At 37.4% G+C, this 14,606-nt stretch overlaps 1 protein-coding gene across 5 annotated transcripts in view; it reads left to right on the top strand.

Annotated features, from left to right (window-relative positions):
• RIC8B (RIC8 guanine nucleotide exchange factor B) overlaps positions 1 to 14,606 on the top strand; it is a 103,536-nt gene that overhangs the window by 73,090 nt on the left and 15,840 nt on the right. For all 5 annotated transcript variants that reach the window (XR_007456817.1, XR_007456818.1, XR_007456819.1 and 2 more), the window contains exon 8: positions 7,436 to 7,580. Coding sequence is in view for 2 of the 5 variants with exons in the window: in XM_049626233.1 (XP_049482190.1) it covers positions 7,436 to 7,580 (145 nt within the window). In the remaining 3 variants the exon portion in view is untranslated. The remainder of the gene's footprint in view (positions 1 to 7,435; positions 7,581 to 14,606) is intronic.

The following is a 14,606-nucleotide window of genomic DNA, read 5'->3' on the forward strand; positions in this document are numbered from 1 at the left end:
ATGTATGTATACATAAATCTAAATCATACCTATGTATCTATCCATCAAAAGAGGTTTATCAAAATACGTACTAACATCTTATCCATTGTTACCTTTGAGTAGTAGGATGGCTGGTGACTTTTTTTAGTTCTGTGTATTTTGTAATTTTTCTACAGTGAGCATGCATTTCTTGTATTTTTAAAAAAAATTTAGGGTGCCTGGGTGGCTCAGTCAGTTAGGCCTCCGACTTCAGCTCAGGTCATGATCTCGCCATCCATGAGTTCAGGCCCCACGTCAGGCTCTGTGCTGACAGCTTGGAGCCTGGAGCCTATTTCAGATTTTGTGTCTCCCTCTCTCTCTGCCCCTCCCCATCTCATGCTCTGTCTCTCTCTCTCTCTCTCTCTCTCTCTCTCTCTCTCACTCTCTGAAAAATGAATAAACCTTAAAAATTTTTTTTTTAATTTTAAAGAGGAAAACTAAAGCTTATTTCTTCTGTAATTACAGATCTTCGTAAATTATATTACATATCTAAATATAATCACCTTACTAAGAGTTAGTGTCATAGCAAATATGGCATATGCATTTATATATGAATTTTTTCAGTGTTTTTCATTTGAAAGTATTAGCTTTGTTCCCTCTTGAACCCTACATTTGAGGTTTTATAGTCCTAACTTTGAGCCCAAAGCCAACCCATATTAGCAAAAGTATATCAGTTTCACTTGACCTTTAGCAATTCTATGTATGCTCATCTGCTTTTCCTTCCAATCTGATTTTAAGTTTAGTAGATACATTCTTTTGGAATACAACTTTACCCATTTAACCATTTACTCATAATTTTTGAGCTATAGCCAGGGAATGCAGAAGTATAAAGATAAACAAGGTTTCTGTTCTCATATCACTTACTTTCTTATCAAGGGTTACAAACTCACATGCCTTCAAGTGCCAGGCTGGTAATAAAAATGGACTGGACATAAGAAGGTGAATGAAAACTGACACTTAACTCATTGGTGGGAAGATGGTGGGTTGGGAGTAGGGGAACAAAAAAATTGTGCGAGATTGGAGAGAAGATATTGCTGCTACTTAGCTCCAACTGGTTGTTATCATGAAGGAACATATGGCAATGTTACCCAGTCTTCTAGATTTTTCAGGAGAAGCCAGGATTCTGGATTTTTACATAAAATCTCCCAGTTTTTAAATGCTATCAACTAATTATAATTTAAAACCATCTAGGGGCTCCTGGGTGGCTCAGTCGGTTAAGCGTCTGACTTCGGCTCAGGTCATGATCTCACAGTTCATGAGTTTGAGCCCCACATCGGGCTCTATGCTGACAGCTCGGAGCCTGGACCCTGCTTTGGATTCTGTGTCTCCCTCTCTCTCTGCCCTTCCCCCACTCATGCTCTGTCTCTATCTCAAAAATAATTACTATAAATGTTTAAAAAAAATTTTTTTAAACTAGCCAAAAGAAAAAGTTTGTAGTCCACATCCAACTTGTAAGTCATCAGATTTTGGAGTTTGGATTGGGTTTGGATGCAAACTATACTAAAATGAGATAAATTTCAGATAATTCATCAATGTTGAACTTTCCTCTGAAGGACATTCAGCTAAGTTTGAAGTGAAGGTATCATGATGAAGTCTTAAAAGTCAGACCACTAAGTGGAAACAGCAGGCAGCAAATTGGGTTAGGAACACAGAAACTAAATTAAGAAGGAAGATTGAAATGGGACAAGATACAAAGGGCAAAATTTCATGGCAGCCTTGGCACAGAAAGAGTCATCCAAGGGTCATCAATACCCATCTGTGCCAGACTAAACTATATCCCCAACTGACAGTGGCCCACAGGTTAACTTGTGCTCGTGCCCACCAACTTGTTGAGCCAAATCTAAACTTACGTTACCAGCTCTGGCAATTGTGTACTTTGTCCAGGGGGCCTAAAGAGAGGCCTTATGTGTTTTAATTAAAGAAAACAATTTGTAATACAATCCTCCCCCTGTTAACACATTCATTAATTACCAGTGTGTGCTAGGCACTGTGGTAGCAGCTGAATTACAAAGATAAATAAGGCTTAAACACCCTCAGCACATAGCCTCACAACTGGAAACTTTCGTCTCCTTTATTTGAGTCTCTGAGGAATAGGTAGGTGTCTGTTTAGCTGGTAGCTGAAGTCTCCCTTTTCTGATCTTTTCTCTTCCTGTCTTGTTGCTGTTGTTGCTGTTGTTGTTGTTTTTAACTGTCTCTATGTGTTTTCCTCAACCTGTACACATCTCGACATCACGGTCCTTTATATCTTAGCCTCTTGAATGACTAATCTGGTTTTCCTCTTAGTATCCTAACTACCACTCAGGCTTCAACTTGCTGCAAATTAGGCTTTCCACTGCCTTTCCCTACCTTCCAGATTCCTCTGAAAGTGCTCTTAGTAAGCTCACAAGGTAACTAATTTTCAAAAGTAGTGGATATTTTTTAGCCTTCATTTTACTGCATCTATCATTGTAATTGACACTATTGGCCACTCTATCTCTGTGCTACCATACATTCCTAGATTTCCTCTGACCTTTATTTTCAATCACAGTTAACAACTGTCTTTGCCCACATTGAACTGCCAGTGTTCCCTAGAGTTCTCTCCTGACCCTGTTCTCATTTTACATTGTCCCCTGAGTGATCTTATCCTCTACTTGGCTTCTGCTTCAGCCAATTTGCTGGGGATTCCCAATTCAGTGTATCTCTTAATATAAACTATTAATAAGTCATATCCCTCCTTTCTGGTCAGGTTTTCTTCAGTCTGTCTTCCATGTAGTTAGCAAAAAGATTCTTCTAAAATACAAATATAATCTCATCACTACCACCTTGTAAAACTTTCAGTGACTCCCTGTCACCTGGTAAAATCCAAATTTTCTTAGATGCCTCCATGGCCTGCCTTTTGTGCTTCTAAGTTCTAAATTTACTACTAATTATAAATTTACTACTACTTTATACTTTTTGCTTATTCATGCTATATTTTTTGTTCTTGCCTGATCATACTGTACCATTTCTTGGCATTATCTCCATGACTTGGCAAATGCTGTTCCTTTTACATGCAATGTCTTCATTTTCATGGCAAGCTTTATTTATCCTTGAAGATCAGCTTAAGTATCATCTCTGTGAAGACTTGTCTGATCATGGAGGCAGAGTTAATCATTGTCTTCCTTGTACCATTTTTACTTACACCCATTTTTAGTACTTTTGACATCTGCTATATTCTAACTCTTAATTTGTTGAAATTGCATTCTAGCCATTGAGTTTCTTTAGGTCAGAGATCATGTTGTCTTCATTTTTGGATCTCCAGTTTTAACAAAGTACCTTAGAGATAATAATAAAAGAGCAAACATTTCTGCTATCTGAATGTAGTGTAGTGAATATACAATCTTATGGATTTCTTCATGTAAAGGAATAATTTCAGTATACTATAAGAGAGGAATGTGCCCGGTACTGTGGCAGCCTGAAAAAGGGAATGATTGGTTATGTGGAGATGGTCAGAGAAAGTCTTTGCAGAGAAATGGGAAACAGCCTTGGTATGTATAGGAAAGAGACTAGTTCAAGATGTGAAGAATCCATGATGTGCAGGAATAATAGGAGATGAGTTTGGGAAAAGAAGGCAGGGGCCAGAAAATGAAGCAGATCTTAGAGGTTTTATACAGGAAGGTGATAACAAATTTTTGCTTTACACAGATCTATGAGGCAGCTGTATGGAACAAGGAATTAGAGGGACATGAGATTGAAAATAGGGAGACTAGTTAGAGGAAGCTATTAGTATAAGATTTCTAAAAGTTGCAGAATTTGGAAGGAAAAGGATTATAAAGCCTTCTCTATATAACAGAGAAAGGGGATTGGTCTCTAGGTAGAATCTGGCTCTGCCATTCTTTCTCCTTGGTAAAGAGCAAAACCTTTTTGTTTTCATGACAGAGTGTGATAAAACCCACGTTTGCGTAAGCTGCAATACCATTACCACCAGTGCAGTTCTGACTGCAGTATGCTACTGTGGTTGCTTTCCTCTGTTCATAGTACCTCTAGCATCTTGATAAAATAGTGGTGAAATTTTTTTTGCAACTTTCTGACTGTTGATTTGTCCCATTTCTGCAGCAGTTTTACCTAACTGCATGGTTGATTACTAGGACAAAAAAAAACAAGTATTTTTTTTAATGTTTATTTTTTTTTAATTTTTTTTTTTTTAACATTTATTGATCTTTGAGAGACAGAGCATGAGCGGAGAAGGGGTAGAGAGAGGGAGACACAGAATCCAAAGCAGGCTCCAGGCTCTGAGCTGTCAGCACAGAGCCCAACGCAGGGCTTGAACTCACGAACTGCGAGATCATGACCTAAGCCGAAGTCAGACGCTCAACCGACTGAACCACCCAGGTGCACCGTTTGTTTGTTTATTTTGAGAGAGAGAGAGAGACAGACAGACAAGGTACGAGTGGGGCAGGGGCAGAGAGAGAGGCAGAGAGAGAATCCCAAGCAGGCTCCACACTGTCAGCACAGAGCCCAACTCAGGGATTAAATTTATGAACCATGAGATCATGACCTGAGCTGAAATCAAGAGTCAGACGCTCAACCGACAAAGCCACCCAGGTACCCCTAAATAAATTTTTATGTTGTTTCTTTCTTTTTTTTTTTTTTTTTATTTAAGGCCCACCCAGAAAACCTTTTCTTTGCCTTAGCAGCTCACTTTATTTTTTAAAATGTTTATTTTTGAGAGCCAGAGTGCAAGCAGGGAAGGGACAGAGAGAGAGGGAGACATAGGACGTGAAGCTGGCTCTGCTCTGATAGCAGAGAGTCCAATGCAGGGCTCGAACTCATGAACTGAACTGTGAAATCAGATTGACCTGAGCCAAAGTCAAGAACCAGTTGCTTAACCAACTGAGCCACCCAGGTGCTCCACAGCTCACTTTAACATCCAAGTTCAGTCTGTTTTCTTTTTACTACTTTCCCAGTATTGAATAGGATATTTTACAGTGTTATTTGAAAATAGCTAAAAAGTAGTTATAAAACATTCCATGAAATGATGTCAATCAGAACTTCACAAAGAAAATATTTCTCACTGTGAAAATTTTGTAGTCCATTTGTCATCTCCCTTCCCCAACCCCTATTTTTTAAATATTTTATCCTATTAACAAAAGTTCATTTGATTCTGAAACTATTGGCTATAGCCTTATCTGTTTTAAAGGCAAAGCAAGTCTTTAAATAGCCTTTGTAACCCAAACTGTCACAGAGTTGATACATGTTTGTTCCAGTGAATGAATAGTAAGCATTATTTTCATAAAAGTGCTAGGGATTTCTTACTATTAACTAACTTCCAGGAAGATTTTCTGCTTAAGATAGCAGATTATTTAGTGTTCAGGTTACTTTTTAACCTATTTTGGCTTTTCATAAACTCTGCATTCTTAAACTATTTTAATGTTTAGCCATTGTAGGTGGTTACCTACATTTTATGTCTTTTTTATTGTTATTTTTTTAATTATATTCATTTCTCAATTTAGACTTCCACAATTTCAGTCAGTATTTTTTCTGGAACTACCAAACACCTTTATTGGTTAAAAAGTAAGGCTTATCAAAAACACAATGAGAGTATCAGTGCCATGTGGATTCAGATATATGATTCTTCGCCTCTCTGACTTTGTGTCTGACCCTGTCATTAATGTCTGACCTCTGTGAATATTAAGAACACCTGTATACATCCCTAAAAGTCCATTAAGAATTCATTAATTTATCCAAACCATTCCAGTCTTGCAGAGGCCCTGTCAGCAAAGGGAGCATATTCAGATTTATTCCAAGGGCTTTCAAATTAAACCACCGTGATCCCTCACTGAACTCCAATATGATTCTACCTAGCACCCGTTGAGAATTATTACCAAGGAGACAATAGTTACCAATAGGTTTTAAGGTAGAAAATGGTTGAAAGAGAATCATGCAAACTTTAATCTACTTATATTATTAATCCATGTCTCCTTTCACACAAATTTCACCAGTTTGCTATATCCTTTGAATGTAGGACTTCCTTTTATTTGTCCCCAGACTGCCTATTTTCAGTGTCAAGAAAGGTACCCTCTAGTTCAAGTATTTGAAAAGTTAATGAACAACTCTACCCTGGATTATTCATCCTATCCATGCCTTTAATGATTTCATCTCTGATCATATATGTCCCCTTTCCTTACCCACCTTTTTGCCTATCCACTGCCCCTTTCAGGTCCCAAAGTCATTTTAATTGCCCTCTGAATCTTCTCAGCTTTATTTTGTCTTTTTTGAGTAAGTGGTCTGAATTATAATAGTATTTCAGATGTAGGTTTCACTAAAGCCTTATACATGAATAAGATAGTGTTTGGTTTGTTTCCTACAGTTGTCTTTAGAATGACATTTTATTGAGAGCCTTAAATAAAATTTTTATTTTTAGACTGATAGATTGAATATTTTGGTGCTCACCTTGAAACTATACCTGATGAAAGGAAAGTACTCTTCAATAAAGCTGCTAATGATTGCTTAGTTTCCAAGAAAAAAAAAAAAATCCTACAGTTCAGGGTTCCCCTGCAAAAGTTTTATGTGTCTGCTTGTCTTAGAGATATCACCTTGCACTGATAACAGGGTAATACTGCCCTGCATCAGATGGTTCACTGAGCTGTTGCTGCTGTTGTTGACTAAGATAAGTCTAAAATTCTCATTTTACCTAATATTCCCAGGGAAAAAGAAAGAGCATTTACTTTGTGCCAGATACTTTTCTAAGCACTTTGCATGTATTAACCTGAAGTAGATATTATTCCAATTCTTGAGATTAGAAGAAGTGGGATACAGAGCTGTAAAATAACTTACCCAAGTCAACCAACTAGTAAGTGGTAGAGCCATTACTAAAATCCAGCCAGTCTAACTCCTGGGCCTACCTTCTTGGTGGGTCTCATGTGCTTATGTATTATTGCTGACTTTTTTGAAAAAGCAGTAACTTAGCCTATCCTATTTGCAAATATCCCTAAGTTTCGTTATTGCCGACAATTCCTATAAAGGGTATAAGAAAGATTTTAGATAATGACTGAATTGGTAAAATTCCAATCTGGGTTTCATTAACTCCAGTTTCTAGTCATCGTTTCTCCAAAACCGGATAAAAAAAAAAAAGATGTAAGATTTGTGACCAGAAAATTAAAACACCACTCTTGCCAATGGCCCTGTGGTCACAGAGGCCCCACTCCTGCCACAAAGTATACTCCAAACAGCTCCACTTGAATTTCTGATACCTGAAAAAAGACTTTTGGTCCTCAGAGCATGCAAGAGAATTTATGGGTAGTTTAGTATAACCACTAACACACTTTGAAAATCTCTCAATTTTAAGATTTACTGCCGTATAGATCTCCGACTTCCTTGTACTGGTAAATAGTCAGTAATGACAGTGAGCACCCAAGACCCAAGGATTCCTGTCTAAAAACCTGTTCTGTTTTTGCAGTGGATAGCCTGCTGAAATACACTGGCTATGGGAATGCTGCAGGACTGTTGGCGGCCAGGGGCCTCTTGGCTGGAGGAAGAGGAGATAATTGGTACTCAGAGGACGAGGACACAGACACTGAAGAATACAAAAATGCAAAACCAAAGTATAGTATCAAGTTTCTTTTCACCTATGCCTGTGCCTTTGATTTGGTTATTTACCTTTCACTTCCTTTGTCTTTCATTTTCCAAGTGTTTCCTTTCTTTTGTGGATTTGGAAGCTTTCCATTTAATAGTGTTTTTAGGGACAATTTCATAGCTAGTAGCTTAGAGAGTGACTTCAAATGATTAAGGAAAGATAATATTGCAAGAAATGTTCTGCTGCATGCTCATTGTCCTCTCCTAAGAATTTGGAGAGATGGCATTTTTAGACATTTACCATCATATACTTAAAAAGTATTATTGGCTACTTTTTGCTTTCCTTTCCGTAGGTTGAGATTGTATAAGGTACAACCAAGACCAAGGATTTAAGCTGGTTATTTGATGGTTCAGTCTTTCTCAGAAATCTAAACATAGGTTTCATAAATTCTGATCTTCCCTCTTGCAAAAAAGCCATTATGAATCAATAAAATGGTACATTACTAACAAAAGGAAGGAAGTATAGCTCCACAGTAAAGTTTTATCAAACATTTAATCATCTTTTAACAGATGTATTATTGCTTTGAATAGGCAAACCAGAGACTATCATGTCTTTCCTGAATCAGTGCTTAGAAATCAAAGACACTAATTCTCTTATCCCAAAACAAACCACCTCTACTTCCTTCTGTTTCCTCCGCATCCTTTTTTTCCCCCATTTAACCCCATCCCAGGTAAATTTCTTAGTTCCACTTATTAGGACTTACTTGAGCTCAATTTTCTGGTTTCCATTAATGAATATTAAAAGGGTATATCCATCCCTTTTGGCATCATCGATGATGTTGACATGTTAGGTTTCCTACTGATGGTTTCTAGAGTGTAATGGGGATCATGTGGTAGTTGATAAAGGATAGAAAATCATTACCTGCAAAATTAGGCTTTTTTTTTTTTTTTTAAAGGATAGACTGTGCCCTGTTAACATGAAAGTAGCAGGTTATCAGAAGGTAACGGCAAAGATCATTTCCTAATCAGACAAGACATATATGGCCTATATTCCTTGGCAAATCAGGCCTGAGTAGGAAGCATTATTACTTTTAATATTTCTAGTGCTTTCAGTCTCAGCAGCAGGATCTTGTAGAGTATATCCTAGAAAGAAAAGGCTTCAGGGAAAATAAAACTAGCAGTGACTCTAACCAATACATTCTTAAGACTGCTACCATTTAGATGCTATAAATTGGGCATCTCTATCAAGTAACTGAAGCTTAGATAGAGGAATTCTACTTTAATCTTTTCCTAATCACAGAAGTCATCATTCTAAATTAGTCTTGCTAGCTAGCTCTTGATTTTTCCATTCCATAAACTATACTTCCATATCAGTTTTTTTCTCTCTCTTCATTTGAGACATTAAATATACCACTTAAGTCTCATATTTTTAAACAAAGGTAGAAATTACATTAGGCATTCATTGTGTCCCAAGTTATGCAGACAAGTCAACTAAGATAGAAACTCTTGGAATACTCATGGATGAATGATGTCATTATATCAATGTGTATTGTTGATTTTGTTTGGTGAATGACTCTATTATAGTAATGATCACATATCTCACAAGCACCAGAACACTACTATAACAAGAAATTGGAAGAAACACAAGAACACTGGGTCTAATAGCATGGGAAATAGAAATGTGTTAGATTGTGAAAGTGATGTTAGATTTCAGGAGAGCACCTTTTGTTTAAATCAAAGACCATGATGTTTGGTATTGTTACTGTTTTGGCTTGGAAGAGTCCATACTTAGGCCTGCATACTTAGTTAGAATCTTCTTCAGCCTTTGGACCTGGCCTGTAGGGTTCATAGGAATGGTGTGTTAGTGTGGTCAGAATAGTCACCATTGTGAAATCTTGTTGTGTTTCTTAAACATTGGTCATTACAAGTATATATTTCTAGCAAGCATTACATCTTTCCCCTTCAGATAGATTTGCATCTGTTTTTTTCTTACATCTTCCCTCTTTCAGATAAAACACTATAGTGGGATGTTTGTTAGTTAATTTAAAATATTTATTCAAATGGTCCTTGTGGAAGCGGTGGTGAACAAAATACTTTGCAAGCAAGACAACTCCTTGTGCTCTGGGGAGTGATCTACAGAACTGAAAGAACTTTTTCCCCAAAAATCATGAAAACTTTTTACCAATCTAGTCAGGCTTATGAAGTCTGCACCTGAAAGGATTGCTTTCCCTGCTACCATCTGATTACCCTTCACCAAGATCACAGTATGCTTTTCTTATGATGCATTTATTCACAACAGTTGCTAGTTTGGGCAGAAGCAGAGAAATTACCCTTTATCCACTTGGCCTAGTCCCGTTGTCAAAAATGTAAGTGGATTCTGATTGATGCACCAAGGTAACCTGTAATCCTTTAGTGGAATCTGAAACCAATAATTGTGTGGAGCTTACATTTAGGCTATAGGAGACAGTTAATTTCACAACAGTCTTTTTTGTGTCAAAATAAGTGTATTTAATGGACTGGAAATGGCTTTCTGCAATTAGCAGAAATATAGTCAGAGAATCAAGTTACATGCCACACACACTGTGTTGTAAGTCTAGCCATGTTTGTTAAAAGTTTTCAGATAAACTTTGGTCCTGAATCAAAGAGAAAAATTTCCAAATTCTAACTTATATACCTACCTGTTTCTTTTATGCCTCAGAGCATGGAGGCCCCTTGACCATACAGGTGGTATAAGTGACTAATGTGGTTTGTACATCATTCCAGACATCAATTGAAAGATGTGTACCTGATGACATTTGGCTCACTTTAGACCAGTGGCCTTCAAGATGGGTATATAGGAGCCTAGGGGTCCAAAGAAGTATCTTTAAAGGGCTGCTAGATGGAGGGCAAAAGGAGGGGGTGACCAAAGTGGGCAGAACTCTAGGATAACTCCTTATACTCTTAATACCCTACACTAGTTCATAATCACACCCAGAAGCTTAAAATCATTGTACTAAGCAACTCAGGGGTGTTTCCTTCTTGACTATATTTCTCTCAGCAGTAGCTGTGGCAGCAGCTGTGTAATTTCTTCAGAATGAGACAAGAGACTTTTATTCTTTGTCAAGATTTTGTTTTGTTGCTTTAAGTCCCATTGTAATTGTCACCATATATTGAGACTATACAGAAGACTATTGTTTTGCGGGGGCAGGTACTCTGGGGAGTTTTTCTTGGAAAGATATTTCTAGCCTTATTTGCACTTAACCTCTTCTTTCCTGCTCTGAGCTCACAAAAGCCTTTCCCTATTAACCCTTATCCCTTTCCTGGAGGTTGCAAATTGTCCACTCATAGACTAGATTCAGCCCACAAGTAAGTTCTGCTTGGCTTACCTGATGTTGCATTCATTGGTTTAGTTTTGTGTTTTCATTTTCTGTTTTACATAATATTTTGCCGACATTTAGAATTCAGATATTTCAGATGGAAATTTGGATTTTGAACTTTTTTTTAATAAGTTCTAATAACATTAAGCCTGCATTTTCACGTGGCAACTGGCTGATGGAGTGGAGGGTCTGTGGTGCCCACCATACCAGGCATGAGCTCCTCTGGCTTAACAATATATCCTTGTCATTTACCTTACCTGCCTAGCCCCTGTAGGAATTTGCCTTTATAGCCCCTTCTTTAACCAGAATGCTTTGAGTGAAATTTAATCTACACTTCTTAGGAGATTGAAGTTAATTTTCATATAGCTCATGGAAATTTTAATGGCTCTTTTTTATAAAGTGACCTAGTACTGTTGATGTTGACCAAATGTAGCAACAACTCGAAAAGCAAAAGTTTTGAAATATATTTCAGCTTTTATGTATATATTCATTTGCTCATACCTTTTTATGTCTTAATCCCTTCATCTCGAGGCCCATAACTGCAGTCAGTTCATAGATAGTAGCCTTATATAATACGAAATGCTCGATGATGCTTTATATAGGTATTTAAATAATTCTTGTCACCTAACTGAAAGACATATACAATCATAGAATTGGAGGGCTGGGAAGATGGGGAAGGGGAACGAAGGCAAGGTGGGACAATATCGTACCATAAAATTACCCAATACAATATCTACCACAATTAGTGTACTTAAAGCATCTTAAGATTCAGTCTTAGAACAAGAGAAAACTACCCTCAGAATTTCAGTGTTAAGATCCTAAAACCTAGAAAGTTAAGTCTTAGACTATACTATTTGAGGTTGTAGTGATTGTTCAACTGAAAATAATCCACTTTATGAAATCTCACATCATTGTTGTTATGGTGACTGTTTTCCTCTCTTGGTAAGGAAACCACAGGAGGCTGGTTTGATGTGGGGAGCAGGAGGGGCGGCAGTGTCCCCAGCACATTGGCATTTTTCCCGTAAAACAGTGGCACAGTTCAGTGCCCCAACTTGTGTTTGCTGTGGCACCGGGTACATTCTTCTACATATTGGGGGTGGGGTATTACATGAGTAAAAGATGATAAATCCTTACTCTGTAAGTGAATCTCTGGCTACTGCTTTTATACTCAGTGAGCAAAGATTTTGTGACGTTAGTAGCTAATTTCAGAGCAAGCTATTAAATCATTTTAGCAGCAAAGGGCTTGAGGTCAGCTTATTAAAAGCGGACATCACTTGTACTAAAACCTTAAAAGAACCAAGAAAAGAATCAAATGTACCCTGATTCAGGAATTCATGTTCTGGCCTTATAGTGTGGATACCACAGAGCTTACCAGTGTATCCTCTTGACACATTTTCCCCTGAGGCACGTGATGGCTTATCCTAATGTCATTATATTCCAAAACAGTCTGTGGTTGTCATTTCTTATTCACCCCTCCATTGAACTTGAGGAGAAGAGCCTTCTTTCAAGAGACAAATCGAACATATTCCACATAGTTAGTACATCTACCTTTCCTTGTACTTTTTTCTAAGGCCTGATTTCCTTTGTCTGCTTGGGAAGTGGTATACACCTCTAATAAGTACCTTTACTAATTTATTTATAAGACTAGTTGTTTTTCTAATTTAGCAGGTGGCAGAAAAGGAACTGTGAAAACATGTGCTGTTGCTATATGCCCAGGGAAATAATTGATGGATGGTAGAATTACATTTTTAGTATGCATCTGGATGCATCTTTAAAATGCTATAGTTCTTAGAAGCCTTGTCTGGGCTCCCCTTGTTCTTGACTTTTGGGAACTATGATGACCGCATTCAGTGTTTTTCTTAATGGCCACTAACTAGAGGCCTTTTTCTCTCCTATTATAGCACCTGGCGGAATAAAAAAAAAAAAAAGGGAGGGAATAGTAGCACACAATGAGTGTCTGAAGTAGGCGCTCTAGCCCTGTGGTTCTTTAACCTCATTGTGTATCAGAACCACCAGGAAAATAAAATATATAGATTTAGTTGGTCTCAGGTGAGGCCTAAGCCTTTTCTTTAAAGTTTACCGAGTGATTCTAATGCGCAGCCAAACCTAAGAATCACTGACAAGCCTATGAGTTTTCAGGCTGTTTCCTTCGAGTTCCTAAAAGTGCCTCAGGGGCTACCTTAAAAGGAAGCAAGTAAGTACAGACCAACAGAAGGGGCTTTAGGCCTCCACTCTGCTTGGTCACCCATCCCCTCTTCTGCCAGAGAGGTTCCACTTTGTCTGTTTTATATGTGGGCTTTCTGTGTAGATTTCATTTGTTTAAAAAAAGGCAGGGGGAGGTTGGTGGTCTGTCCACCGCTTTGAATGAAAAAAAGTTTTTTAATCATGGCTACAGCCTTCGGTCTTATGCAAGAATGACAAAACAGAGGTTTTAGATATGTTTGTTGAGAATGCTGAGCACTGAGTCCTTCCACAAGAATCTGAATATCATGTAGCCTCCAAGGAATGTAGAAAAAGAGAAGGAGATCTTTTAGTAATGAATGGTAGTACCTAGTGACTAGCCCTTTTACTACTCCAAATGAGAAATCCCTGATTGGTAAAGAAAGTTAAACTGCCCAAGTCAAAGTCTAAAGCACAGCTTGCAAGCTAGCCCCCAGAGGACCCAGTTGATCACAGTCTTCGTTTTGGCCCATAGGATTCTACCTCCTGCCACCTTTAGACAGGTACTGTTCTCAAGTTTACCCCAGTCCCCAACACTCCACATTATTTATACTTGACCAGTTCACTCATTTGCTTATCCTGAAGGCCTGGCCACTGAAAGTATTTGTGTTTATAGACCCTAGAAAACAATTAACAGTTTGCTATGTTTTTAATGATCAAATGAAATATCCCTGCAAACTATCTATATACTTGGCTCAAACAAAATGCCATAACCTCTTGTCTGCTTTTCCAGAAACATGTTTAGGTTATAGATATTTAGCAGCCATTGAAAGAATTTTCTTTCATCTCAAAAAAAAAAAAAAAAAAAAATAGTGTGGCTTTCAGTTAAGAGGATAGCTTGTGTGGTATTACAACTTTGTACAAACTTTATGGAACATATTCATTTTAAGTACTTTGTTAAATTATTTCCAGAAAGCCAGATGGTATACCTGTCTCTTGGTAGGCTAGATTTCTTTTTTTAATCCAGGTCAGATCAAATCTAATTTCAATTGTTCTTCTGCTTTATCTTTTATTATTTAAACACTCATTGCCTTCTGTGGTCTCACTAATGGACTAATTTCCTGAGATTATAAATCGGCATGCTTTCATTTTCAGATTTCAGCCTCTCTGTCATCATTTTTCCAGTTTTTTTGACATATATTTGTTTTATGCTGTATCACAAAATGGATTCTCCTACTCAGAAATCATTTTTTCTTTAAATTAATAAACTATGCATCCAAGGATATTTATCCTAACGGCACCAATCAAATTTCATATTTTTAAAAAGCAGCCAGGCGTTAAAAAAAACAAAGTTGGCAAGTTAGCTATTGTTTTTTTAAAAGAGTAAAACTCTCACCCATTTCCCAAAGCAAATTAGTAGAAAAAGTAAATTTTTTTTAATTCCTATAGCAGTTCCATACTATAAAATTGCTATTATTGCCCATTTTTGGCTATTATACTCTTTCTTATTATAACTTACAACTTGGACCAGAGAGTATA

This window comes from Panthera uncia, chromosome B4 (genome assembly GCF_023721935.1).
Source record: "Panthera uncia isolate 11264 chromosome B4, Puncia_PCG_1.0, whole genome shotgun sequence".
Lineage (NCBI taxonomy): Eukaryota > Metazoa > Chordata > Mammalia > Carnivora > Felidae > Panthera > Panthera uncia.